At 43.2% G+C, this 23,058-nt stretch overlaps 1 protein-coding gene across 4 annotated transcripts in view; it reads right to left on the bottom strand.

Moving 5' to 3' along the window:
- Positions 1 to 23,058, bottom strand: part of dock4b (dedicator of cytokinesis 4b) — an 88,452-nt gene that overhangs the window by 7,251 nt on the left and 58,143 nt on the right. For 3 of the 4 annotated variants that reach the window (XR_003742515.1, XM_028954171.1, XM_028954173.1), the window contains exons 25-47: positions 22,307 to 22,441; positions 21,981 to 22,079; positions 21,366 to 21,460; positions 20,889 to 20,964; positions 20,523 to 20,623; positions 18,429 to 18,487; positions 18,173 to 18,321; positions 18,008 to 18,093; positions 16,542 to 16,568; positions 16,243 to 16,338; positions 15,925 to 15,985; positions 13,818 to 13,911; positions 13,540 to 13,688; positions 12,804 to 12,890; positions 12,482 to 12,586; positions 12,206 to 12,347; positions 10,704 to 10,870; positions 8,001 to 8,087; positions 7,542 to 7,718; positions 2,638 to 2,721; positions 2,032 to 2,151; positions 668 to 789; positions 192 to 312 (exon numbers count right to left, since the gene is read on the bottom strand). Coding sequence is in view for 3 of the 4 variants with exons in the window: in XM_028954171.1 (XP_028810004.1) it covers positions 192 to 312; positions 668 to 789; positions 2,032 to 2,151; positions 2,638 to 2,721; positions 7,542 to 7,718; positions 8,001 to 8,087; positions 10,704 to 10,870; positions 12,206 to 12,347; positions 12,482 to 12,586; positions 12,804 to 12,890; positions 13,540 to 13,688; positions 13,818 to 13,911; positions 15,925 to 15,985; positions 16,243 to 16,338; positions 16,542 to 16,568; positions 18,008 to 18,093; positions 18,173 to 18,321; positions 18,429 to 18,487; positions 20,523 to 20,623; positions 20,889 to 20,964; positions 21,366 to 21,460; positions 21,981 to 22,079; positions 22,307 to 22,441 (2,439 nt within the window). In the remaining variant the exon portion in view is untranslated. The remainder of the gene's footprint in view (positions 1 to 191; positions 313 to 667; positions 790 to 2,031; positions 2,152 to 2,637; positions 2,722 to 7,541; positions 7,719 to 8,000; positions 8,088 to 10,703; positions 10,871 to 12,205; positions 12,348 to 12,481; positions 12,587 to 12,803; positions 12,891 to 13,539; positions 13,689 to 13,817; positions 13,912 to 15,924; positions 15,986 to 16,242; positions 16,339 to 16,541; positions 16,569 to 18,007; positions 18,094 to 18,172; positions 18,322 to 18,428; positions 18,488 to 20,522; positions 20,624 to 20,888; positions 20,965 to 21,365; positions 21,461 to 21,980; positions 22,080 to 22,306; positions 22,442 to 23,058) is intronic. The other variant, XM_028954172.1, reaches the window with a different exon arrangement.

Raw genomic sequence — 23,058 nt, 5'->3', positions numbered from 1 at the left:
TCCCACTTACTACCATCGTGTCCCTGACCAAGACACTTAACCCCAAGTGTCTCCAGGGGAACTGGAATAAATACCCCAAATCATAAATGATAATCGAGATGCACGCACACACAAATGAAGCTGTAGTAAGAACTGCAGAAGTCATGAAAGAGCAGAGAGGAGGAGTAGAGTGAGAGTAGGACGGGTCTCACCTGCATGTTAAAGACCTCGTCTGAGCTCTCCGACTGCCCCGTGATGTTGCTCACTTCGTTAGAGGCCTGAGAGGACAGCGAGGACGACGAGTATCTGTTGACAGCCGGGTAGGTGAGGGGACTGAAAAACACAATAACACTTTTTTTTGCAACATATGCCATTTTGAGGTTACTTCTCTTTTTATCATCTTTTATATCAAGGCCCAAAAAACGGACAGGAACGATCTGGAGAGATCATCTCAAACGACAAACACCTTCCACATGACTGGCCTTTAATCTCTTCATGCCTAAATGGGCCCTGCGGGCACACGGGTCAGCAGGCATTAGCAACTACACTGAGAACAGTGTGGTACCATGGGACATAGACACGGATGGACAGAGTGAAGAGGAAAATAAAGAGAAAATGAGTACGGGAAAGAGACGGATGTGTGGACGATGATGGCGAATGCTTCATCCCCTCCCACCCGGCCTCTCACCTGCGCCGGGCCACCAGCCGCGCGCCCTCAGGACTGAGGATGTTGGGCACCGAGTTCCTGCAGGTGCGCGGGCTGCCGTTGGTGAAGTGGATGGGGCTGGCGCGCACGTACGCTGGGAACTCCTGCCACGGAGAAAACTCCTGTATTATACTCCCCCAATAAAAACATTCAAATAGCAACATTTCTTCCAAATAAATCTAGCACAATGCTCCACGGTACTGTAAAAATGCACAAAAATCATGCTTTGATCGAGGACTGAAATGTGCAAACTATCAAACACACACTTTATTTACTCAAGATTTGGCCCCAGTGTACAAAAACGGAAATCAACGAAGCTACTGAAGCATGAATGCTACCGAAACATTCGGGCCCTCACTGCCGGACTGTGCAATGGCTTCTTTCCAGACAACCGGACACTCAGTCCCCTTTCCCCTTTGGACTGACACGCACACTACCTCTGTTATATCGAGCAATATTATTTATTATTGCGTCAGTTTCGTTTTGCACAGCAGTATTTGCACTTTTTTTTTTTTTTACGTTGCACATTTATTATTAATTTCACTAGTTGAGCGCTGTCTGTCTCATTGTTGTCTACGTGTTTTACGGTTAAGTGATACTCTTGCACTGACTGTGTCCCGTTTGCACTTTATGTAGCCCGGTTTGTGTTGCACACGCATGTAACTTTGATTAAACGTTGTTTCGTTTCTATATGTACTCTCTAACGTGTATGTAGCTGAAATGACAGTAAAGCGCAACTCAACTCATTGAATCCCCTTCAATCAATCAAGTTCTTATCACTAGAACACCTTTTTTTTCATGCCACCTGTTCATTCCATGAAAAGCTATCAAAAGGTTTTTCTGCATGTATTTAACCACCTCCCCTAGATAAAAAGAGAGGAGGGAGAGAGCTAATATAAAAACGCTATAAATCTATAAATTATTCAAATGCAAATCATTTGCTTTGTTGCTGGTGATCGTTTTCACCGGCGTTAATGACCATGATAAAGTCATGCCAGTGAAGCATTATCCAATTTACCAAACCTGAGAAAAAAAGTGGTGAGGGGAAATGGAGGGACTGAGCGTCTGAATTTATTCCTTCTCTCTCTGTTTTGTTTCCAATCAGCGAGTGATGAAACTTTTCTTACGCTATTTACCCCTGAACTGCCTAATCTCCTCATGAATTACAAATATCCTGCATAAATGTGCATTACATGTCCATTCCCACTGCTCCGGTGTCGGCTACTCTTCTAATTCAAGAAGCCCCCACAGCTCATGCACACACACACACAGTTATGATGTCCTGGGTTGCATTTTGGCCACAGAACCAGGGCAGACCGAGAGGCGCTTGATCACACCGAGCTTACCTGTATCCCCAGACTGGATTTCATTAGGTGGAACTGATCCACCAGTTTCTTGTGGAGGGGTCTCATGTCCTGAGGGACAAACTTTTCATGAACTGCCAGGCCAAACTCCAGGATGTGAGCCTAAAATACATATTTATACATGTAAAACACAAACAGACCTGTTTAGCAATGCATTCTTTCAAAAAGGGTTACACTACCCATCTTCTGCTAGTGCTGCATGATATGTTAATGCAAATCTGATCAGGTCACTGAAGGTGAAAATACGACCAGGTTGGGGCCCGAATTGTTGGATTGGTGCACTCATTAAGGCCTTGACTGCAGTGTTTCCTGCCTGAGACAGATTAAGCAGCGGATTGCAGGAGTTGAAGGGTTATGAGAAATGCAGCTCAGCCCTGAACTCTGCCGCAGGAGCAGATTCAGCGTGACGTTTGCCACTCGCTCTTATTATTGAGCGGCGGCGCTGAGGTCGGCGAGTCCGGAACGGGAATCTGGTACTAGATCAGTGGTTAGAGGACAGCATCCGCCTGAAGCGTGCAAGCCTCCTGCGTCCCTGAGGTGTGTTTGTATAAAAAACACGCACAAACACACACACACACACACACACACCTGCTCAAACATGAGTTCGCGCAGTCGGCCGATCTTATCCCCATCCTCAGGGTGATTCACAATGTAGTCCTTCACAAAGAATGCCTGGAGGAGAGAAGGAAACACACACACACAAGACACCATCAAATAGTTTCTTCAACCACAGGAACAAGTAACATCTTAACACTCACTTCTCATATGAAATCGTGGAAAAGAATCCATTTAAAATATATATATATATTCTTTCCTGTTCAGTGCTGTAGGAGGCGTGCCTTCCGGCTACAGTGCGAGAGTCTTTCTAATTAGACACGCCCCCCCCCCTTAATTAAAGCTGAACTGTGGAATTCTCCAGAACTTGCGCCGCACCGAGGTGAGCCAGAAGCTGGCTGTTCGCATCTGTGTGTTTATATGCTTCACTCCTCACTTGATTACATGCTGAGTGCCAAGGCAGACAACACAAGCGCAGGCTTTGAAATGTGATTTGAGTTGTTGATTTTCCTGCTGCACTCCCTGATGTGCACAGTGCCACCACAATCCTCCTTGGAATGGAAAATGAAGCACAAAGGAGGCTGTCGCACATGCAGGCATGTTTGAAGTTCTCACACACACACACACACACACACACACACACACACACACACACACACAGATATGCCACTGAAAATAAGGCTTTACGTTATCCTTTCAAAGACAGATGAGAATTATAGAGACGAAGTGGAGAGAGAAAAGTATAGAGAGGAAGAGAGCAGAAAAACCGCAGAGTGGAAACATCGTCACAGACAACAAGAGCGTCTATCTCTAAAGAAGCACCCAAAGCCCAGGTGCGGTGAGGGGCGGGGGGTGGGAGGCAATGTTTTGTCTCCTTCCCAGATGGTAAAACTCTATTCAACTCGAACTCTGCCAGGCATCGGAATCTGAAGCTCGACTGTACCCATCTGCACCCATCTGCCTGCCCCCCAATGCCTGAGCTGCCAAGGCTGTCAAATATCAATACACATGCACACACTCGTGCAAAATGAGGCCCAACCAAGTCAATAGAAATGCATAGAAATTAACATCCTTCTCAGAAGCCTGACATTTCTGTTTAAAATATTACATAATATAAACATTTTCTGAGACAATGCATTTTGGCTTCTCATTATATGTAAGCCATAATCATCAAACATGAAAAAGAAATAAGAAATAGCTTGAAATATTTACGTTTATGAAATGAGTGACAGTTTATGAAATGAGCTGTACCTGTACATGAAATTGGGTACCTGAGCACTGATTAAGTTGGGACACTCTACAGACAATTTAAGATGGGAGGCCTCTAGGGTGGTAGTAGCCTAGGGGTAACACACTCGCCTATGAACCAGAACCAGGTTCAAATCCCACTTACTACCAATTGTGTCCCTGAGCAAGACACTTAACCCTAAGTTGCTCCAGGGGGGGGACTGTCCCTGTAACTACTGATTGTAAGTCGCTCTGGACAAGGGCGTCTGATAAATGCTGTAAATGTACTCTAGGAAGGTGAACACGCCACAGGAACAACCAAAGTAAATACAGGAAGCAGATTTGCTGTTTTTGCTGATTTTATATTATTACACGCGTTCTCACCAGGCAGACTGCACTAGAGTTTGTGATTTGATTCGAATCGAGACCACCTCCGTTTGTGGGTTGTTTTGGTGCAATCCCGAGGGTGATTACACACAAGACGAAACAAACCACACTAAGGGCATCCTCAATGTCACCATATTTTTTAACACTTTAGATGCTCCTACTAATAAGTGAGTTAAGGACATACAGTTTAGGCGAAAATTATTAGCTCTCCCACGGGAATTCTGGAACTTTTTTCTAAACTTCTTCCTAATGTTTGCAGCAATGAAACTTAAAATCATTCACCAGTGCTATTTAGTTGTTTTTTTAATTACATTTCATAATATAAAATACATTTTAGGTTTGCTTTGTATCAAATGTTGTAAAAAATGGGGTGGTCTAAAGACAAAGGAAATCAGTTCAGAAAGAAGGTCGCAGGGGCTCATGCTACACTCCCATCTCCAAGCGATTCACAGTGTCTAGAACTTCTGTACGTTGCATAATTACGAATTCTGTAAGAAATAACCCTGGCCATGGCCGTAAGTGCAAGATTACAAAAACTCTGGGGCAAGGAGCCCCAGACATGTGCCAAGATGATTGTTGCTGATCTGGCCTCTTCTGGAATCAATGTTTAAAGGAACACAGTTGTGAGGGCTCTTCATTGTGGTGGGCTTCAGGGTCATCCTCCCAGAAGAACCACTTCACTGAAAGAGTGGCACATCAGAGCCTGACTGAAGTTTGCTTGTGAACATTTAAAAGATTAAGATGAGTTTTGGAAGTCAAGTCTGTGCTTTGGTCTGATGAGACTGAACTGGAACCGAATGTTGCTTTAATGTTTAATGAAGAAAGGGAGAGGCCGTCAACCCTTGGAACACAGTTCCCACAGTTCAACATGGTGGTGGGAGCATCATGCTGTGGGGCTGTTGTGCAGCCTCAGGCACAGAGAGCTTTGTTCAGGTGCATAGAATCATGACAAAGAAAATTATGTTGACATTTTGAGGAAGAACATGCAAAAATATGCTCATAAACTAGGCTTAGGTTGTGACTAGATCATCTTCCAAGAACACAATTACACAAAGCATAAATTATTCCAACAGTTGCAATTGAAGAAAGGGCCAAAATCCCTCAGGAGATCTGTCCCAATCTAAGAGATTGGTGTCAGTTGTGGAACAGACTATTACTGGCCAGGGCACTAATTTTTGCCCTTGCTTGTTTGAACACAATGTGTCAATAGTATGATATTTATAGAGCATTTGCTTACAAAATAAGGAACATTTTTTTTCTCAATGGTCATTTTCATGGAGAAATATATAATGTTGTCTGATTCCATAAAAGGGGCTAATAATAATTTTACAACTGTATTTCGTTAGTGTGAAATAGAACGCAGTGAATTGGGCATGTCTGCTCCTTAGTACCATTCACAGTCACTGGACTTACAGAAATAAAATCAAGTATGCAAGGGTTGATAGTTAGTCATCTGTGTGGTTGGTTTGTACTTAATTCTAACACCCAAATCATGCACTTTATTGATGCTTTTTAAAATATTATGGACAGCCCATATCCTACTTATTTTTAGATTTCTTTTTTAAACCTGCCTGTTTAACCTTTTTAAACTGAATGGTGGTCACAAACACGACAGAGCTTCTGTAGCAAAGAGAAAAATCAACCGTAAAAAAAAAGATCCCACGCACCCAGAGAAAGATGGATATTTTTTTCGTCTCGAATGAGCGGTTATATTCTCAATTCATGCACACAAACATCAGTTTTCTAGGGACCGAGCTCCGTCTGCCATAGTGCTTGTTTCACCCCTCCCCCAATTCCTATTTAAAATGAACTGCCCATGTGCCAGTGATAACACTGAGATGTTTGATGAGGTAGAAAGAGGAGCTATAAATTAAGTGACTTAAAATATTGATGAATCCGTGGTTAAACCCGGGCGTCATGTGTGGCGGAAAAAAAAATTATTAGTAGACCTCATTTTAAAAAATGAAAAGCAAGGGAAACAGGGGAGAATCAGACGGATTTTTCCTTCAGGGCTCAACTCAAATTGAAGCCATGCATCTAAATATTAATGTCAATAGCTGCTCCATTCAGCTGCGTACAAATTGCCCTCGCCGTCATTAGTGCAATGTGAATAAATGAACGGATTTATTAAACATTGCAAATGGCATCTCCTCACAAAGCTCCGCACCAATAACAGTGGCAGCCAAATGACAGGCGAGTGACCTGTTAGTCATGCTGTAATGCAGGTTAAACTCAAAGATGAATACAAACAGATTCAGAAGTGATGTCACGTATACAGTGTACACACTCACAAACACACACGCATACACTCATACATAAACACCTACATGCGATGGATGGAAAAAGGTGTTGGGGGAGAGAGGAGCAGAAGATCTCGTAACGTCACCTTTCACAGCCCGTGAAAAAGTGAAATTGCTGGCATTAAATTTAGGTTGCTATGCAACTGTTGGATGAGTGCAAGTCCTTCAAAAAAGATGTCTTTTTGGACTGTGGATTTTATGGCTCTAACTTGTGGCAGATCATGGAATAGCTTACATTCGGGCAGCCCTTCTATGTTACGAGAAGTCGCAACAAAATGGAATGCACATTGAGATAAAGAAATTAAGTAAAGTTCATATTTCTAATGTCTTTATATATCACATACATGACACTTGTCTAAGCATTTCCCCTTTAAAGATGTCATATTAATAAACGTCATATTAATAAACGTCATATTAATAAACCCGACATTCAGATCAATTCAATTCAATCAAATTAAATGAAAACAAACAACTAAACAAATAAATGAAAGCGAAGTGATTGTCAAACACTGCAGTACAGCACACGGTGACACAACAAAATGTGTCCTCTGCTTTTAACCATCAACCTTGGTGAGCGGTGGGCAGCCATGACAGGCGCCCGGGGAGCAGTGTGTGGGGACGGTGCTTTACTCAGTGGCACCTTGGCGGTTCGGTATTCGAACCTTCCAATTAGGCCACCCCTGGATAAACATGTACTGGAATCACGCAAAATTATCTGCCAATATGGCATATATTCATAGTTTAACAATTTACTTATCTAAAAATGTATATTTTTTTAATAATAATTATAAAATTTGTAAAATCATTCATCTTTTGTATCTATTTTCAAGGTTTTCTGGCTTGTTAAGATTTAATATTTTGCAGAAGAAACTACAAAAATGAAGTTAGAAAATCTAATTATACTTACGCCCATCCGTTAGACTTTTATATTTGCTATACTTAAACCCACTCTAATCCAAGAATAACCGTCAGAGTTAGTTTCCATTAGCACTGACACTAAATGCGCCGGACATGGGTGCCAACCTCCTGATAGCGGGCAAGGCCTCCGTTCACGGCAGCGTCGATGACTCCGTTCAGGCACATGGTCAGGGGGTTGATGTTCTGCATCTGCCGGGCCTGGCACTGGGTGATGAGGGTCCTCAGCTGCAGGTTCTTGTTCTCAATCACCTCGATGGCATTCTCCAGGGGGCTCACCTCCACCTGTGACGCAAACACAAGCCCGTCAATGCCTCAGAACCCCTGGGGTTCCCACGACCCGCTGACAAACAGGAGATCAATTTCATTAGCTCCCCCTGAGCTGTGCCAGCTGTCTAATTCTGTTTAATGGAGGAAACTTCTCCGCCTTTTCTGATTGAATAAACGGCTGCGGAATAAATTTCAATAAAAAGGTGTATTTAATTTATTAAAAATTCAAATGCAATCGACCGCCAATGCAGATGTCCTCATTGAAATGGGAGGTGGGTGGGGAATGACAGCACTCACCAGCTCCCTCTTCTCCACCTCAAACCAGCGGGAGATCCCAGGAAGACTCTGGACCAAGGTCAGCGTGGTCCGCTCCACCCACAGACTCTGTGAATAGAAACACAAATGAAGCCATTCTCCAGGCCACCGGAGGGTTGCTTCACAAAGTGGAGCCGCTAATCCAAGTCAAGACAACAAACTTGGACGCTGCAAAAACAAAACCTTCCAAGTGGGGGCAACAAGCCAAACAAGAGCCAACGGCTGGTGAACAAACCTGCCTCCTCCTGCATCGCAACCTTTTAGCCTGCTTATTAATATCAAGTATGTATTTTGAGTATACATTTTTGGCCAAATTAACAAAAATTACACAGAGAAAGAAAAGAAAAGGGTTGGCTTGCTACTTAGCTGTTAATAGTCTTTACTAGGGGTATTATATATTTTTAAATAAATGGATCAGCCATTCTCTGAAAAGGGCCACATAGCCATGCGGTGGTCAGTGACGTGGCTTTAAGCATCCAAAGTGTGAATCCTGGCTCGGACCTTGTGTAAGCGGAGTATGCATGCTCTCCCTGTGTTGCCGCGGGTTTCCTCCGAGTTCTCCGGTTTCCGCCCGCCATTCAGAGCCATGTAAATGTGAGTGTGTGAGTGAAAGTCAAACACATAAATCCAAGCGTCCAGACAGATTGTGAGCGATTTAATTCAGCCGTTAGTGTAGGAGACATTAGCAAAAATTCCCCCAACTGCTACATCAACTTACTAGCTAAACAGAATAAAGATTTCATGATTTACATGTGTTATAGAGACAAGTCAGCTTTATTGCATGGGTAACGTAATGAGAGCAGGCTGCATCTGTAAGGGTAACATGTGTGTATCGTGAATCTGTCACTTTGAATTTCAGTCTCAATTCATATAGCACTAGTATTTACCAGTTAAAGGTTTGGACGTACCTAATAATTTTTGGGTATTGCCTTTTTTACATAGCAAACGAGGCAACAAAGTTGAATATTTGAGTCTCTCCAAAGCAGGAAGCTTTTTGCAGTGACCGCAGTATTTCACTCTTGTGTGAAATGTTCCTTTCTTTGCATTCTTCAAAATGGCTCCATAACTGCCTCTTTTGACTGTTATTGTACATTACATCATAATACTCCCAATGTTCAAACAATGCTATCATTATTCCATTAAACGCATTTTAAGTAATATATTGCCAAGTCCTATTCTGTATGCAACTCCATTTACTGGACTTTTCAAAGTTGGAAATTGGCCAGGATTCACGGTGTTAAAACACAGCATGCAATTATACAGCTATTAGCTTTGTACATATGAATACTTTGATTGGAAGTATTCCTATCAGGAAATTCTCAATGAATACAGTTTTAAGCATCCTCCACAATTACCAGAACATTGTGTGCTGGAGCTCTTTTATATGCTGCTGTTCTGGGAAAAAAAGAGGCTCTAACACAGATCTAAAAACCCGATTAAATAAAAGACAGGCAGGCCTTCTGGATGGAGGCACGGAGCTTCAGCTCTGTCATAAAGTTAGCCGCCGCGTGAGCCTTCGTGCTGTTATTGTGCAGGGGTAAGTGCACCGGTGAGTTGGGCCCCTGTGTCTCGCTAAAATGCAATATCTGCCAGGCTAAAGAGTTTACTTTCAAACGCCATGCCCGCAAGAGGCCGCGTGAAACCTCGGCTCCCCAGGCAGATATGATTCACTCTTTTCGCTTATATTACTTTTTAGAGGGGAGATTGAGTGGAAATGGGGGTTGTGGCTGGAATGAGACGATCCTCTGGCACCGCTGACTTTAATTAGCCTCACCGGGCTCCGAGTGAATAATGCATTGCAGGCGTACACATGAACGTAGGCACAAGCAGGTGCACACACTCACACACACACACACGCACACACACACACACACACACACACACACACACACACACACAGGTATGGGCATTTTACTAGGTATTTGCAGAAGGCTGTAACCAACCAAAGGGTCATGTAGAATGTTGCCAGTGTGGGGAAAAAGTTGCAAAATCATGTAATCTGATCTTCATGTAAATAAACAAAGCAATAATCGTCCTGTTTAACAGATATCAATTTATAATGCCAATGTGTTACTGAATACCCTGATGTAAACATTTGGACCTTTTCACAAAAAGCCTCGAGCATGGTAAAAGACCCTTTCTACCCCAGCCCTAGACCTGAAGCACCCTTGCAGTCTGGCAAAAGGTACTGCAGTATCTGGGCCAACTCCGCAACAGCTTCTACCCTTAGGCTGTCGGACTTCTCCGCAGACTTCTGTAGCCCTCTCCCGCCACACTAAATTAACATTTAAGCCACCATGACATATCTACCATCACTTTATTCTCAATAATACATGGTACTCTTTGGCCAAGCTGTGATGCTCCATCTGTGCTGCACTTGAATAGACATGTACTGGCTCATTATGTACAGTTACACTATAGTCTTGGTCATGATAATGATGATGCTGATTACAAAAAACACAAAAGACCACTGTGGTATATAAAGCACATCCATGCATATGGTTTATAAAGAGAGGGAAAATCACTGTGGTTTTCAATTTTCAAATGATTGATTCTTCAATAATGACTTCTCAGCAAATTTTTATGTCTGCCTGCTCCTCTAGTAATATTAAAATGGTGATTTGCTGGAATACTGGAATAGATCAATGCATGATAACGACGTGTTCACTTTCAAAGTCACCCTACCTTAAACTCATTTTCCTTGTCCTTGGTCCCTTTATGGAAGGGTCGGTCATAGCGGAACTTCCAGATGTGGTTGACCTTGTAGAAGCTCTTGATGTTGTCAGGAACTCCATCCCGCTGTAGGACATCCTGGCTTTCTGGAATGGGGCTGACTGCGTAAATCTGGAGATCTAAAGAGGTCTACGTTAAGGACAACGACCCAAAAGGACTTCTCGATATTTCCCAATTGACTCCAAGCCTCCTCCACATGAGCCAGTGGATCTGAAAACTGCTCTGTCTTTTTATTGCTGTGTTAAAAATTGCTCTTTATTTTAACAGTTGTACCTCATTCTATGTGACTTTGGAGTGCAATAACTGTTTAAGTGCAATAACAGTTTGAACTGCAATAACTGTTGTGCAATATCACACCTTTTTGCTTTTTTTGCTCTATCATCTTATCTGCATGGTTACTTTAAATTGTAAATAGTCTAGAATTTTTACTAATATTTTGGTTGAAAATATGCACCTGTTGGTTTGCTCCAAGCGTTATCTTGCTATACTTGTATAGTGACAATAAAGGCATATATTTATCTATCTGTCCAAATCTCAAGCAGATTTGAATAGGCAGCGAGATCTTTTCCACTCAAGTAGGGGAAAAAGTGACTGCAGACAAAGTCATAAACTACATGGAAAAAGACACAGCTTTATATCACTTCAGGACCATGAAGAATCATAAGCAGCTGATGAATTGAACAGGGCACCAGTCCAAGAATGGAACCCTGATTAATTGCGTGTGAGGATAACAAAGCGCTATGCTAATGCTGTTTGACCGGCCCTGTCTGCTCTAATTGCACTCAGGAGAAAGTCACATATTCCATCGAGCGAGGTGCATCGCCGGGCCTCCTAACAGCTGTCCTAGCCGTCGCACAAAGTCATTAAGGTGGCCCGTCCACTGTCACCGGGCCGCCTTCTCTCCTCCAAGCTACGGAGTTATGAGCGAGGGATCGATTTCCTGTAAATATGCACGGATGTTATTTACAACGCCCTGGCGTCAGAACAGAAAGGGAGTGCGCTGACATTCGGAGGAGAAATGGTACAATCCAGAGAAAGAGCATGTGTGTACAATCTGTACCGTGATGCATGCAAAGTAAGTGATTTGAGTGAAGACCACTCGTTTTAGCATGCTAGAGAGCTAGATGTGTGTATGTTAGCTCCGTGTGTCTCTGTGTGTAAACGGCTCTACATACTATGCTTGAAGGAGTGTGAACATGTCCGTTAGCACTACAGTACAGCATGCTGATTGTATAACATGTTATACAGAGCCAATAGCACAGATCTGTACTATATAATCTGTTCTGTATGGATGTACCTATGGATATTTATATATATATATGATATCTGCTTTGTATAGAACGGTACTTGTTGCCAACAGCATTTCAGACTATTTTGGAGGAGCTGAGCATTGATGAAAGCATCCGTAGCTGGAAAGCTGCTGTTATACATTTCTGTTTGCTTGTGTAAGATACACTGCGCATCTGCCTGGTAGATGGTCTGATCCGGCTGGTTGGCATGCTGCATGGCAATAGCGTGGGGGAACTCGTTGAGCATGCGCTGCTGGAAGGCCTCCAGCCGCTCGTAGTCATGGCCACGGCACACAAACTCTTTATTCTGCAGCATACACGCGAAGAAACACACACACAGACAAAATGAGTGGATTAATATGCCATCTAGTGGTGTTAAAAAAGACACATATTCTCTGCAACCTTTTCAGTTCGTCATGATTTAATACATTCCTTACTTACCCTAAGAAAGAAAGGAAACTTCTTTCCATAAAAGCCGATCCGAAAAAATTCAGGTTCCAGTCTCTGCTGGTCCATGATTTTATCATATAAAGAGGCCTCCATCATCTGTTAGGGTTAAAAAAATGTGTATTACATTAGGGTATATGTCTGAAATTCTACTTATATAACATGACACCAATATCCAATACAGCACAATTACACATTTGTAGGTGTGTGGGGAGGGTAAAGAATAAAATTTGATATAATCAAAATCAATAGCTTGTGGCATGCGTGTGTGACAATAACAAATGCGCTTTAAAAGCTCACAGATGAAAGGACCTACCCTCATTTTACTGAGGTTTCTGTAGTCATAGTAGGACTCGTACTGATCTGCCAGCTCCCGACACAGTAAGATCCCATTCTCCCAGCACTGCACAGATCCACGGAGGAACAAAACACATTTCAGAAAAGGTCAGCTCAACCAAAAATAAATAAATAAAAATAACATTGAAATTTAAACTAACCTTTTCAATAACATTTAATACTAATTATTAGATTAAATAAAAGAAAATGATCTCCACCTTCAATTCTTTAATATATTTTACATGCTTTTGATCTAAGAGCATCTGAAAACAGTAGTGGAATGCCAATTAGGGAAATCTGTGCAATTTTACTTTAAAACACAAGGGGGCAGTAAAAGATTGTGCCAGAGAGGCCAACAAAAAGAGTGTGATTTCTATGAACATACAGCACTAAGCCATCTTGCTAATTAAATGGAAGGCTTTCTAGCGTGCTGTTTTGTAATCCCTGAGCAATAACAGACACAGATGGCTATTTGGTGAGAAAGTCGGCCAGAACACTGTGATATGTGGTTTTTTTTTCTCTAGGCAGGAATAGCTTGACTGAAGAAAATGAATTTTAAAATAAGAATTATTAAATAACTGATTGCCTGTTTGTGGAGGTAAAAAGAAAGAGAATACAGTGACAGGAGCGTTGATATTTATTCTTGCTTGGGATTAATAAAGCAGTACTAGCACACACTCCTGGAAGGTGAACCGAGAAACTGGTTCTGTGTATACCTTCCCCCTGTCGAAGTTCTGGATGATGGTGAGGTGCAGGTACTCTTTGCGCTGCCACTCGGTCTGCATCGGGTAATTGAGGAACTCGCGCAGCGGCCGCTCCGACCACTCCAGCAGCTCGTCGTACAGCAGCAGGGTGTACGATGCCTCTGTGTGGGTGGGGGGAGTCAGAATCGGGTCGTCACGACAACACTCCGGGCCCACAGGCTCTCAGCTTCCCTCCCACCATGCCTACCCACAGGGATTACCCACACACGAAGCTGTCCACCTGCTCGTACCTGTGTAATTCTGGGCTTTTAAGTGGAGGTCGTACAGCTTGTGGATGTAGCGGATGTACATCTCCTCCTTGTTGAGCTCGGTTTTGTAGAAATTCTGCAGAGCGGAGAAAGAAACGAATAAATGTGTGTTTTTTGTGTGTGTCTGGGAGGCCGAGAGAGTTCTGGTGCTTGATGGCTTCAGCGGTTGGGACTTTTAATGAGGCTACAGCAGACCACCCACGGTCCGCCACTGCCAGGTACTTGTGTCTGCCCGGGCATCTGTTGTGCGCTTAAGGGCTGTTGCATAAGGTGATCCGGGGAGACAGAAAAAGAGGAATGCTGGGAAAACAGCCTGGCAGTGGCAAGCTCATAATAGACAACTTTGGTTGTCAATGGGGCTGATTAATTAATCCTGACATGGCCTATCAACAAAAATAAGGAGAGGCCATTATCCCTGCAAAAAACCTGCTGTCTGTACTGTGGAACCACTTCAAGATTCACTTTAATAATTATAGTAATAACTAGTACTGAGAAGACTACTTCAATTTTATTCAGGGTTGTATTCTATAAACTTCATTAAGGCATATAATCCAACTCCAAATGATTTTCTCCACTCTTTCAACTACACTGCTCAAAAAAATTAAGGAAACACGAAAATCTGCATGAATGAAATATTTTTGTTAAATACTTTGTTCTTTATATCTTGTTGAATGTACTGACAACAAAAATCACACAAAAATTGTCGATGGCAATCAAATTTATCAACCCATTGCGCTCTGGATTTGGAGTCACACTCAAAATTCATGTGGAAAAACAGACTTCAAGCGTATCCAACTTTGATGTAGTAAGTGAGGCCTCCATGAGGCTCCTGATGAGGTGGCGGATGGTCTCCTGAGGGATCTCCTCCCAGACCTGGACTAAAGCATCGGCCAACTCCTGGACAGTCTGTGATGTAATGTGGCGTTGGTGGATGGAGACAGACATGATGTCCCAGATGTGCTCAACTGGATTCAGGTCTGGGGAACGGGCGGGCCAGTCCTTACTATCAATCAATTCACTTCACTTAAAAAAAAAAAGGGGCAGTGGTGGCCTAGCAGGTAAGGACATGGACCCGTAATCAGAAGGTACCACTGAGGTGCCCACTGACGTTCTCCACAGCATCTCCAGTCTCTGTCACATCTGTCATGTGCTCAGTGTGAACCTGCTTTCTTCTGTGAAGAGCACAGTGCACCAGTGCAAATTTGCCAGTCTTGGACAACCCCCGCCTGTGGACGTCGGGCCTTCATACCCCCATCATGGAGTCTGTTTCTGACCGTTTGAGCAGACACATGCACATTTGTGGCCTGCTGGAGGTCATTTTGCAGGGTTCTGGAAGTGCTTCTCCCGTTCCTCCATGCACAAAGGCGGAGGTAGCGGTGGGTCCTGCTGCTGGATTATTGCCCTCCTACGACCTCCTCCACGTCTCCTGATGTACTGGCCTGTCTCCTGGTAGCGCCTCCATGGTCTGGAAACTACGCTGACAGACAGAGCAAACCTTCTTGCCACAGCTCGCATTGATATACAATTCTGGATGAGCTGCACCACCTGAGCCACTTGTGTGGGTTGTAGACTCTCATGTTACCACTAGAGTGAAAGCACCGCCAGCATTCAAAAGTGACCAAAACATCAGCCAGAAAGCACAGGAACTGAGACGTGGTCTGTGGTCACCACCTGCAGAACCACACCTTTATTGGGGTGTCCTGCTAATTGCCTTTAATTTCCACCTGTTGTCTATTCCATTTGCCCATCAACATGTGAAATTGATTGTCAATCAGTGTTGCTTCCTAAGTGGAAAGTTTGATTTCACAGAAGTGTGCTTGACTTGGTGTTACGTTGGGTTATTTAAGTGTTACCTTAAATTTTTTTGAGCAGTATAAAATAAGCCTATGCATGTGATAAAGAACACCCAATGTGGTTAGAATAATGTGCCTGAAAAACAATAGAAGAATGATGATCTACTTTTATTTGCATGAGTTCTGGGTTTATTTTAATTGTGCACATTAGGTGGAAGTAGTGGGTAGGACCCCCGAAGGAAACAGTGATATCGGTTTAGGCTGGTGCAGTGCAGTGTGCTGAAGGTTTGACCAACCAGCAGACTGACGGTGCAGCCAATCTTCTTCCCGTCCACTTCCCCAAGCTTCATACAGTCCCTGTGGGAAATGGAGAAAAGTGACAGTTGTGATTAAAGGCACTGTGCGTCACTGTTTATTTGAGTGTGTCTATGTGCACAGATATGTTTTATTACAGGAGTTTCTAATACTTAATGTATGTGGGTGTGTGTGTGTGTGTGTGTGAGTGAGTGAGTGAAATGAAATGAAATGTATTTTTATTCAGGTTTCTTGCTGTGCATCTGTATGTGTAGATAATGCTGCACAGGGTTGACTATCAGCTCTGTTTCCACGGTTACCTGTAGTCAAGCAGCCTCTCCATCAGCCTCGTAACTGTGGCAATGAGCGAGATGCCGCTCTCACGCCACGTTTCTCGCTCGATCTTCTTCAGCAGACTGAAACGGAACACAGAGAAAAACAGACACGCGCATGGCAGAATAAATAATATGATAACTGTTCTTTATCAGGACAACAATGCATGTGTCACCTGGTTTAAAACAAACTCCCACAGGCACCTGACTCCCTCACTTGCAAAACCCAGCACCACTACCCTCACACCACAGCACACACACACACACACACACACAACACTTCTTACCTAGGGTATGGACCAAAGAGAGGAATTCTACTCCAGGAAGCATAGGTGGAAGAATTAATATTAATAAATTAATACCAGCACCCATTCACACAGTGTTAGTACAATGTTAGTAATGAAAGGAAAAAAATGAGTCAGGGTTTCCTAAGTCAAAATATGAAGGGTACTATTTTCGAAAGGGTGTTAAGTGCAGCACGACACACTTAGTGTGGGGCTTGTTCACTAACGTGAGGTCAATAAGGATTTGCATAACTAGATACAGTAAGAAAGAAACACTTAGGTAATTATCTGTTTCTTGAAGAAGAAAAAACTAAAAACTACTGTTCTCCTTCTGTTTGTGAGCCACCCAGAACACAATCTATAATGATGTTTTTAATGATCTACATTTACAGCATTTATCACATGCCCTTATCTTGTGACTTACAAGTTAAGGAGACACTCAGTGTCTCCCACATTTCCTGGAGACACTCAGTGTTAAGGGACTTGCTCAGGGACACAATGGTAGTAAGTGGGGTTTGAACCTGTGATTCCGTAATCTTCTGGTTCATAGGTGAATGTCTTAATAGACTACTATCACATCTCCAAACATCATCAAAGATAGAGTTTCTTTCTCTGTTCTTTATGTAAATCCTGAAGACAGCTTCGAACTTGCACTAAAAAAAAGTATAGAGTATAGAGCTGCACTTAGTGCCAAATTGAAAATAGTGCCCAAAATCACCAAAGGATCATGGGAGTCTTTATGAAAATATAGAAATTACATTTAATCATTGTGATAACAGGAAAATGGATTGGTGGAAAAATGTTCACAGACTACGGTTAATACATGATATCCAGATAAATAGGGGGCTCAACTGGCTTGCAGGGGGTATAAAGCAACAAGATTACAAGGACAGAGACAAACACACACCACAACACACCACATGCAGAATAACTGACCCAGCAACACAAGGTGAACTCTTTCCACGGATGCAAAATAACGATTAGACACCGCTCCCTTGCCACGCCCTTCCTCCCTTCTAAAATGCCACTTTCATCCCACAAGGCCTGCACTTCAAAAGGACAGCTTTTTTTTGTTAGCTTGCTCTCCATGTGGGATTTGTAGCCCTGATCTTAGCGTGGTCACAGTCATGCTCAAAACTACAAAGTGGCGCAGGGTTCGTTACACTGACAGCAGCAAGCTAAAGCCGACAGAGCTGTGATTACGTAAAGCAAGACGAACGCACCTTCAAAAGCCACCACTGACACTATGACGCACAAGCAAGACAACAAGAACTGTGCTCTGAATGTTGAAAGGCACCCACAGACACAGAAAAAAGGATCGCACAACAACATTCGCAGACATTTTTCAGCAATTAATTGCTTCCTTGGGGCTTCTGGAAGGACAAAATGGTCTTGGCCAAAATGTTACAGACAATTGTCAATTAGGAACACATTTAAGAAGCTTTAAGTGTGTAGGTGCGGCCACTCACATGCTGTTGAACAGTTCCCTGTACGTCTCATCCCCTTTGCCCTCAGACATCAGACTGTCCAACTTGTCAATCAGCTTGGCCTCCACCTAAACGAATGAGGTCAGAGGTCATCAGAATGTTGTCACTTGGATGTCACACCAGCGGAGGCATTAAGTGCCACATTACCTGCTTGAAGTTGCCGCTTCTGCGCTGCTCCCAGTCCATCATGTCATGGAAGATGGGGATCATAACGTTTCGGAGGTCTGGCTGAGGAACTAGTGTGACCTCCAAGAAAGGGCCGATCATTGCTGGGATGAAGTTGAGTTTATGCTCCCCTTATGTGGTCAAGGAAACCATGGAAATAAAAGAGGAACATAAAGTATGTCACCCACCAAGCGGGTGGAATTTTAAGATAAATATAGGAATGTTGTTTTTGCCTTACCCAAGTTTTGCCACATGCTGAAGATCTCACAGCCCATCATCACTCTCATGTCTCCATACCTGTGCATTTAAAATAGAAAAAATTTGATTTTGCTTATCCTATTCAGAAGTTATGAGATGTTGGTAAAAGGAAAACACATTTTTGCACGTTTATGAGGTTGTAGACCACCAATGCAAAATCATCATTTGTGAAGGTAGCCAGAGACACTTGCTAACTTGTCACCAACTGTAACCAATAACCTAGCAAACTCAATATTTGGTTGAGTTGCCAACAAGCCACAATCTATGAGACAGGGATTTTATGTTTCCAAAAAAAAAAAAAAAAAAAAAAAACACCAGCTATTAGAGGTGTGAACCTTTCTCTGGTTTCACGATTCGATTTGATAATCCACACCGCACAGCGTGAAACTCCTTCCCGTAGCGTCATCTGTGGATCAGGCCGCCGCAATCACTACCGGCTCACTACTTTGTAACGAGAATTTTTATCCCACCGCCAGAAAAATCACCAACGTCATTATGATACAATCGATTACGTTCTGCAGTGAACTGCTGCATTAGTTTCAACACCCCGACCAGCTATACTGATTACACGAGATGGATCTATTTCTGCTTCCTTGTGCATGGTTACAAGTGTACATAAAGTACAGTTGCAATGCTGTAGGTGTTTAGCAGTGGCTGTTTAGGGGGGTGATGGCGAGGGGAAGTAAACTGTGTTGGTTGGTCCTATTCTGCAGGCTTTGTGTGAGGGATCTGTGATGATCTTCCCTGCCCTTTTCCTTGTTCTTGAAAGGGGGAGATAGGTCCCGGGATGGAGGGCAGGGGGACTCTGGTGATCTTTTCTGCCTTTTGTACAGTTTGTTCCAGTTCTGTTGAGTGGCTGCTCCATATTTCAGGATTCGAACCGGCAACCTTCCGATTACAGGTCTGTTTCCTCATCCATCCTCTGCCCCAATGTACACTGTAGCTGGATCAGCCTCAGGAAGTACATCCTCTGCTGGGCCTTTTCGAGGGTGGAGGAGACGTGGATCTCCCACTTCAGGTCCTGAGAAATGGTGGTATCCAGGAATTTGAAGATCTCCGCAGAAGACACTGAAATGTCTGACTATGGTGAACCAGAAACCAGACGAGAAACATTTTGTGCTGTTCCATCACCAATTGGTTGTGAAGTATGAAGCGCCAGATAAAGTCAGAAAGTTGTGTAGTGTGCACTAGTTTCATTTCATGATATTCAACCAGAACCTGTTATTGCATTAACTAGAGCAAAATCCCCTTGAACATCATGCATTTTTCCAGATTTGAGGGTTTGAACTGTTCCCCAGTTCAACACCATGTCCCAAACGGATGACATCAAACAAAAAAACAATGCTGAGCATAATCCATGGCATTCTCATTGATTTCTGCTGGTTTCTGCTTTGCAACTCGGCCAAAGGTCCCATTTTCACAAAGTTTTTTTTTTTGATACCATAGCAAAGAACTCTCTGAAGAACTTTGGATGTTACGCACAGCGTTGTAACTCTAAGCTGTGCCGTCAGAGACATTTGGCAGGACAGTCGCTGGTGGAAATATGTAATATGGTGCCAAAGACTCTCTATTTTGGACAGCCTGGTTCTTAATGTGGTTAGGTGGGTGTTTTATTTTATTCAGCCATCTTCCACATATTTGAGGGCAGACACGGTGTGCTGCCAAATTTGGCCAGTTTATAAGGACACAGATGGTGTGAATTATTTCTGAGACATTGTCAAAGTATTTCCACAGCCATTCTAGGCCATCCATCCATTTTTCAAATCCACCTTATCAGGGTCACATCACAGGGCACCCGGTACCCATATTACACAATATGCCACATAATTCCACGTAATTATCATCTGTTTATTATTTATTCTGATGCTTGTTACCGGTATTCACTATTGGGGGACTACTGGCGCATTTTGATTCCTCTCATGAGAGAGCGAGGGACATCTTAATTAATCTTTGTTATGTTATGTCTTTTCTCAATTTCTTGATCATACCCTTCCCGTGTTATATTAATATTTTTGACTTTCTGTTTAAATCTGTGTAACGTGTGCTGCATAACTGATTGCAGATTTTTACTCACTTTTCCAGTACTTTCTTCCTCTTGGACGAGGAGAAAGATTCTAGCTGCAAACAGGGTTGGTTGATGAAGATGACAGCAAGATAGAAGTAGGAGTCCCACACCTACCAGACAAAGTCACATTTGTTAATGTTAGAGTTGCCCTGAATCAGTCCTGGAAGACAACTTGGGTTAATGAAGACATCTGCAGAGATGAGTCAGCAAGTGTACGTGTCCCTGCACCCCTGCTGTAAGTGTCCCAGCACCCCTGGGTGGAAACAGTACTTGATTGTGCACAGGGCAGCACAAGCGCTTTCTTTCTGTCCTCAGACCTTTTCCTAGCTGCTTGAATGTCTGAATGAGAGAAACTAAGGAAGAAAACAGCCGTACCTTGTAGTCAAATTTCTCATTGAGATAGTTCTTCCTTAGCGCATCAGAGAGGTAGAGGACTGTAGTGATGATGACGCTGTCAAGGAGGAAGTAAATAAATAATGACGTTTTTAATATTTTACTACGATGAGATTACACAGACATAGCAGAAAAGACCTCTATGACAACGACCCTTTTCATTTACATTTACGCCCTTATCCAGAGTGACTTAAAACAAGTAGTTACAGGGACAGTCCCCCCCTGGAGACACTCAGGGTTAAGTGTCTTGCTCACTAGGCTACTAACATCTTGGTTGCATTAACAGTGCACACTGACAAATAAATATATAAATACACTAAGAAAAAATCTATTATTCACAAGGAGTTTGTTTAAGATGTTCTTGCAAAACCATCTTATGAATGTTGATTAAGGGTTGCAGAACCAGACTAGCTGCTCTTTCATTTGTTAATATATAGCCAGTTCATTCATGTATCTTACTTGTTGGTGACCAACCGCATCACTGTCCAGTCTTTAGGGAACATCTCTGGACGAATGAGGATGCGGAACACAGTAAAAATCTGCAGGAGGAAATCCTGTGGGACACAGAAAGATGCAATTAAAACCACTTTCTCATTAATTACGCTTAATGCCCTTTTATGCCGTCTGAAGATTAATTTGCACACTGAGGAAGGAAACGAAGAAGAAATTGAGGTCCGGCACCCAATTCCCATCATACACAGCGCATTGAGGTGTTAAACAGATACTGATTAGCTGCACTGTGGTGGTTTTCTTATTGTCCTGGTTTCAAATTTAAACGTCCCATTTATGTTCGTCTGAAATCAGTTTGTCACTCGTCACCTGCTGGTGGGTTCAGAGACCAAATCCATGCCTGTGTACTTCAGAAGAAAAACGAGCTGCCAGGTTCTTCATGTTCTATAGCTTCTATATGCTGATTCCTTGGGTTCCTGGTTCTATATGTAATACCCAAGCGGTGATGCCGGTTAAGATTAGGTAAAGCTGCGTCCATAATCTGACTATGAAAATGGCGGGGAAATCATTCCTGCATTTTTCCAAGTAAAATAATCCCTGATCGAACTCAGGCTTTTCTCTTACCCTCAGGTCGTCCTTGCTGGTGAAGCACTGCAGAAGTTTCTGATAGTGTTTATCACTCATCTGCCGGAGCAGGGCCAAGAGGCACGCCACAAACTCCCCCTGCAGGCCCACCAAGCAGACATCATGAGAGCAGGTCGAGAACAAGGTGAGAATTCACACTCTCCGGCGGGGCTTCAAAATCAATTAACACAAATCCGACATCCTGCCCTCCCGATTGCAAATGCTCAAGAGGCGAGAAGGTAGCAGTAAAGGCAGAAGGGTAAAGTAACTCAACAGACACTCATTTCCGAGTTGAAATGCAACACTGCGCAGCCGTCGTGACTCACGGTGACATCCTGGTACTGCAGTCGCAGGGTGTTGCCAGCAGGCTGGGGTCGGTTGGTGATCTCCAATATGGTCCTCAACAACACCCCCAACAGGCTGTCCACTATCAGATCCACCTCCTCCAACAGCGGCTGTTCCTGTACACGCGAACAGAGAGAAAGGGAAAGTTAGGTAAACAATCAAAACTAAATTTGAAATGCCTGAAAGGACATTGCAGGCCACCTGCGGACGGACGCAGGGGCCGGTGGGTGGCGCTTTGTGTCCCAGCACACGCTGGCCCTGACAGCGCGATAATGAGAAAAGCAGTCAGACAGCTCTGTGGCTTGTCCTGCTGTCACCTTCCCTCAGCCTGCCGTGGAGATGGAGCTGTCAAAAGAATCTCACTTGTCTCTAATTCTTTTTTTTTTACTCTTCGGGCTCTGTGCTTCACTGCAGCCCACACCCTGCACGAAACCTTTTCAAAAGAAGACTATACAACAGTGCCGGACCACGGTGATCACTCCAGCAGAGAAGTGACACAAAACACGTAAAAGTGTGTGTGTTATGTGGTGTTTGTGTGTGAATATGTATGGGGATTTGGAAGCATTATTTAATAAAAATGTGTTCAGAAATGTCAGAATGCTCAGTTCTACACTTCGAATTTATGAATAAACTGAGCAGAAGGAAGGAAAAAAAAAAGTGTTGCCAGATCGGGTTATTGTAGAGTTGGCATTTAAGGGCATTTTAGTGATTGTGATGCACTGCAGCATTGTGA

Source organism: Denticeps clupeoides, chromosome 15, assembly GCF_900700375.1.
Source record: "Denticeps clupeoides chromosome 15, fDenClu1.1, whole genome shotgun sequence".
In the NCBI taxonomy this organism is placed as follows: domain Eukaryota; kingdom Metazoa; phylum Chordata; class Actinopteri; order Clupeiformes; family Denticipitidae; genus Denticeps; species Denticeps clupeoides.
Note: the sequence above shows the minus strand (reverse complement) of the source record. Positions and strands in the feature narration are given on the sequence as shown.